This window comes from Moschus berezovskii, chromosome 20 (assembly GCF_049115385.1).
Source record: "Moschus berezovskii isolate FMDL1 chromosome 20, NW_MosBer_1.0, whole genome shotgun sequence".
Lineage (NCBI taxonomy): Eukaryota > Metazoa > Chordata > Mammalia > Artiodactyla > Moschidae > Moschus > Moschus berezovskii.
In genome coordinates, this window is record NC_142479.1 from 58,880,008 (window position 1) to 58,886,007 (window position 6,000).

At 46.3% G+C, this 6,000-nt stretch overlaps 1 protein-coding gene across 1 annotated transcript in view; it reads right to left on the reverse strand.

Moving 5' to 3' along the window:
- The window catches only part of MARCHF10 (membrane associated ring-CH-type finger 10), a 94,672-nt gene extending 89,643 nt beyond the window's left edge, over nt 1-5,029 (reverse strand). Inside the window, exon 1 of the mRNA XM_055398787.2 lies at nt 4,940-5,029. Within this exon, the coding sequence (XP_055254762.2) occupies nt 4,940-5,029 (90 nt within the window). The remainder of the gene's footprint in view (nt 1-4,939) is intronic.
- Nucleotides 5,030-6,000: the final 971 nt, after the last annotated feature.

The following is a 6,000-nucleotide window of genomic DNA, read 5'->3' on the forward strand; positions in this document are numbered from 1 at the left end:
GTTGTGGTCCAGTTTGATAGAAAGACATACAAAAGACAATTCCAATACAATTTCATCAGCAATGAAAAAGAGGTATGAAAAGGGTGCTTTGGTATTGGAGTGACAGAAATGTTCTAAAACCAGATGATAGTGATGACAACTAACTTGGGAAATTTAAACTTAAAACAGGTGAATTTTATGATATGTAAATTACACTTCAATAAGGTTTTGTTTTGTTTTGAAGAGGGTGCTATGGGAGTACAGAGGGTCCCTCTAGTTCAACTAAGTTAAAACTATGGTCTTCACCACTCTTGCTGAGAGAATAAGGACCAGAGAAGGGAGGTTAGAGAAGTGGTGGAGGATTGGGCTGTTCTTGGGTCTGGGACCTGCCTCTGTGTGAGGGTAAAATGATGGAATTGCATACTCAATTCTCATTTTCCATAAATTTCAATCTGAAAGGTGGCAAGGCTGCAGGCAGGGAGACCGGTTATGAGGATATTTTAATAAACTTGGGGATAAACCATGGAGGTTGGAACCAGGGCAACAGCCGCAGGATGAGAAGGGAGACACAAGTTCATGAGCTTTTAGGTAAACTCAGCAGGACTTGGTAACTGGCAGGGGGCGCGGGTGGGGATTGTGAGTGGTGACAAAGAGGAAGGAGTCAGGGAAGACTTGGGCCTCCATTTTCAGAGAGTGGGTACACGAGGATGATCGGGGATGGACCATGCTAATTTCACCATGGACATGCTGAATTCGGTGTGCCTTTCCAACTCCTAGATGGAACCATCCATCAAGCAGGTGTGTATGGGATTCTGACACTTTGAGAAGACTTGGGATTACAGGTCACGAGTGTATGTTATTGCCATTGTTTAGTCGCTAAGTCATGTCTGACCCTTTTTGCAACCCCCATGGACTGTAGCCCCCCAGGCTCCTCTGTCCATGGGATTTCCCAGGCAAGAATACTAGAGTGGGTTGCCATTTCCTTCTCCAGGAGGATTTCCCGACCCAGGGATCGACCCCATGTCTCCTGCATTGGCAGGCAGGTTCTTTACCACTGAGCCACCTGGGAAGCCCCATCAATGTATGAGTGATAGTTAAAAAAATTAGGAAGGGATGAGATGGGCCACAGAAATTGTGAATTAGGAGAAAACTGGGCTGATAGAAACCTTGGGGAAATAACACATGATGGGTAGAGAGAGGAATGTGAGTGAAACGGGAGGAAAACCAGGAGAACGTGATGTCAGGAAGCCAGAGAAGTAATGTTTCAAGAAAGAAAGAGTAACGGCCCCAAATGCAGAGAAAGCTTCAGAAAACAAAGACTTATAAGTTATCCACTGATTTTCACTACTGACCTTAGGAGATGGCCAGGCTAACAGGCCAGTAGGTAAAGGGATGCACCCGAGGGAGCAGGGAGTGGAGACAAAAGTCTAGCTGGCTGTTTGGGGACATATGGAGACTAGAAAGTGCCAGGGTTGTGTCTGGAAAAGGACACATGGTCCACAGACAGCTTTGTTCTTTTGTTCTCACTGTGAGAGACAGTTGAACATGTTTGTGGGCTGAGACAGTAAGAAGAGGAGGAATTCCAAGGATGCAGATAAGAGGTCCACGGATGGAGAGAGGCTGGGAACACAGGGGCGTGGACCAAGCTCTCAGGTCCGGCCCCAGCAGTGGGAGTGTCCTTCACCCCTCGAGCCTTGAGGCTAGACAGGCGTGCATCCTGGGGTGGAAGGGGAAGAACTGAGTGGTGTCCCACCTGTCTCAAGTTCTTTGGTTTCATGTGTGTGTAAAACAGGGAGAGATGGTCTTTGTTGAAAGTACAGGGATGGAAGTTTTGAAAAAATAAAGTTTAAACCATGATAATGGAGGGAACTGATGGACAACGAAAATATTGGAGTTATCCTTCATCCCTCTTTCCCTCACTCTTCCTCCCTGTCTAGACTCTCAGCAAGATGTCTGTGTGGCTGCTGTTGATATTTCCTGGGTCAGGCTGCTTCTCACCACCCCCACTGTCAGCATGCTGGTCTGGCCTAAATTTTTATCAGTTTCCTTGCGAGTTTCTCCGCAGCTTCTCTCACCCTTCTCAGTCCTTTCCCCACACAACAGCCAGAGTGATCTTTTTTTTTCCCCTAAATTCATTTATTCCTGGCTGCTCTGGGTCTTCATGGCTGCGCACAAGCTTTCTCTAGTTGTGGCGGGTGGGGAGCTACTCTCTAGTTGTGGTGAGCAGGCTTTTCGTTGCGGTGGATTCTTTTGTTGTGAAGCACAGACTCTAGGCATGTGGGCTCAGTTGCCGTGGCTCTCGGGCTCCAGAACGCAAGCCTGACGGTCCTGGTGCACGGGCTCGGTTACCCTGAGGCATGCGGGATCCTCCCACACCAGGGATGAAACTGGTGTCTCCTGCATTGCAAGGCAGATTCGTAACCACTGGACCATCAGGGAAGCCCCTGAAGTGATCTTTTTAAAAAGGCAAATCAGATCCTACCACTCTCCTGCTTTAAATTGTTCAATAATTCTCACTGGGATAAGAATAAATCAAAGCTTGCCAAAGACCAAGCTTTGTCCTGAGAGACTCGATGTGATCTGGTCCTATCGACCTCTTCCACACCGTCCCTTAGTGTTTCAGCCAAGCTGACCTTCTTTTGTTTGCACATTAGTTCCCGCCACAGGGCCTTTGCACCTGCTTCCTTGCTGTTCAGGATGCTCTGACCAGCTCTTTCCTATCATTTTACCTCCAGGATCAAATGTTATTTTCTTAAAGAAGATGCCTTGCCTGTGTAAAAGAGCATCGCCCCACCCCCTTTACCTCTGTTTTACTGGCCTCATTATCTTACATATTAATTTACTTGTGTGTGTAGTTTGTTTCTCAGTCATAGAATAAGAACTTGGGGAGAGAAGGGACTTTGTTCAGAACATTGTTCACTTGCTCAGTCGTGTCCAACTCTTTTCTGCCCCATGGACTGTAGCCAGCCATGTTCCTCTGTCCACAGGATTTCCCAGGCAAGAATACTGGAGTGGGTTGCCATTTTCTTCTCCAGGGGATCTTCCCAACCCAGGGATCGAATCCAAGTCTCCTGCATTAGCACGTGGACTCTTTACCACTTAAGCCGCTAGGGAAGCCCCGTTCAGGACACAGTAGGCACTTAATAATTATTATTATTTATAAAGACAGTGTTGAAAGTGTCCTTATTAACAAGCACAGTGATGAAAGCCCAAATGAGATTAGAAAATAAAGCTGCAAGTGACTTCAAGCCACATGGTTGTGCGGTTTTCTTCAGGAGAGACCATCAAATAATAAGATTGATTTTCTTACGTGCCTGTTCGGGAGACAGTTTCAAGCAAGTATTTCCAAACCTGGGCTCTGTGGCAGAGGCATCTTAGTGGAAAGCAGAGGGCCTCCCAGTGTGACCAGTTCGGATGTTTACGTTCTTATTATCTTACAGAAATCCCCTCAATTCTACAGCCTTGGAGGTGGATTGACAAGTGTAGGAGGCAAATTGCTGACTTCATTTCCAGGCCCAGAGCCGAGCTGTGTTATACAGGTGAAATCAGGTTACTGAGATTGGTCTGGTTTCCTTGGTGACACGGGAGGTTTGGTTATATTTGAAAGTGCTAAGAAGGAGGAAAACCTGATAATGACAGGTCTATGTTTTCCTTCGGGAAGGAGCACTTTTTGATCCTCAGCTGAAGCTAAGGATGTGCCTCCTTGATTGTTGAGGGGTGACCTCCGGCCAGTGGGCTGAGTGACACTATCTAACTGCTCCCAGAATCCCACAAGGCAGTCTGGCAGGTTTGTCCCACGCCAGCTCTAGGTAATTACATCATGGCTTCTCAGGCTCCCTGTCTGTTTTGTTTTTGCATGTAAACACTGTAACTAGGGTGACGAAGAGTTAGCTTGTTGTAGAATGTGTTAACCACCTTTCTTCTGGCTGCAGGACAGCGGAAGGGTGTGTTGTTTGATAAATGGTAGGGTGACCCGGTTAACTCCTTAATGTCTTTTTTTTCTTGATGGTTGGTTTATCCAATTTAAGCCCTGATGTCATTTGTTGATAAGGTTTGTGTGCCAAGCCCTGGGCTAAATACTTGAAAAATGTTATTTCATTTCCATGATGATGTAATGGGGGGGGCGGGCACTATTATCCCCATTGTACAGATGAGGAAACAGACTCTGAGAGGTTAAGTAGCTTTTCATTGGTCACACAGCTGTTAAGTGTGGGTTTCTGAGATTTTTTTTTTTTTTTTACAGATTTTTGTTGTTGTTGTTATGGACCATTTTTAAAGTCTTTACTGAATTTGTTACAATATTGCTTCTGTTTTTTTAAAAATATATTTTTAATTAGAGGATAATTGCTTTACAATATTGTGCTGGTTTCTGCTGTACAACAACCTGAATCAGCCATAAGTATACATATATCGCTCCCCCCTACTGCCCTCTTGAACCTCCCTCCTACCTCCTCATCCCCATTTCTCTAGGCTGCCCCAGAGAACCAGGTTGAGCTCCCTGTGATCTACAGGCAACTTCCCACCAGCTATCTATTTCACACATGGTAGGTAATGTGTATGTTTCACTGCTACTCTCTCAATTCGTCCCACCTTCTCCATCCCCGCCTGTGTCCACAAGCCTGTTCTCCATGTCTGCGCTCATTGCTGCCCTGCAAATAGGTTCATCAGTACCACTGTGCTAGGTTCCACATATATGCATTAATATACTGCTTCTGTTTTACATTTTGTTTTTTTTTTGGGGGGGTCTTTGAAGCATGTGGGATCTTAGTTCCCAGAGCAGGGATCAAACCTGCACCCCCTGCATTGGAAGGCGAAGTCTTAACCACTGGACCGCCAGGGAAGTCCCAAGTGTGGGGTTTGGATTTTGGAAACCTGTTACTGCTTCTCATAGACCAGTACTGTTTCCCCGATTCTCTCCTCATACTGTTGGTGGAAGAGAAGTCTCATCTCCTGCTATTACCTGGTATTCTGAGTTCACCTTGTGTTGCATGTCCCGCAGATATTGAACATCACTGACGAACTTCTGCCTGTCCTTTGCTTCATGTAACATGATTCTTAATCCCCGACCTGCGTATAGAAGATGAATAAATGTGCTGTGATATAACCCTTTGTTGTTTTGCCATTTGGGGACTTCTCTTAGTATAATTGATTTTATTCTCTTATTAATCTCATATCCATTGTTGGAAGGGCACAGATGCTCCTTTCAGACTCAAAGGACTCTTTGTCTGGGTGTCGATGCCCTTACAGCCCTCTTGTTCCAGACATAAATAATGTAGCCACTTTCGTCAGCTGGCTTCAGCCAGCCTGTCCCGGTTACTCAGAGAGAGTTAGACTGGCAGAAGCAGTTCGACCACATGACAAAAAAGAACCTAGCTCGATTAGCAATGACTGAAGCTCTGAGCCCCGTGGTCACATAAACTCATGGACTCTACAATGATCACACCCCTATTCCAATTCAGGCACTCCTCTGGGCATGGGGGTCAGGTGGTCTGCAAGATGACATGGCCCTGGGCTTTGTGTTTCTCAATCTAGGGTGGAAGCCAGCACTGAATTTCGTAGTCCCCCAACCCCTTCAGACTCCACATGGCTTTCTCACAAACTGCTCCTCCTCCCAAGTTTTCGGAAGGGAATGTTGGCATCAACCAGCTGGCTGCCCAAGCAAGTAACCTGGGTGGCTTCCTTCACCCTACCCTCTCTTGGCTCAACCATATGAAAACCAAGTCCTGATGGTTTTCATCCCTGAGTATCCCTGGGATCCATCATGATTAGACCACAGGCACTAGTGTGAGACACTCTGGGTTCAAACCCCAAGTCTTGGAACACTGACAGTGGACCCTGATGCTGATAAGTGCAATGGAACAGAAACACGGGGTCTCTGAGAAATTGTCATTGGGGGAGGGGGAAGCAAGGTTTTCCTTAGGGAAGGACACTGGGTTTACTAAGGAGTGAGCTGGGCTGGAAATGGGACAGAAAGGATCTGGGACAGAAAGGACAAAAAGTACAGAGGCTTCAGGGCAGGAA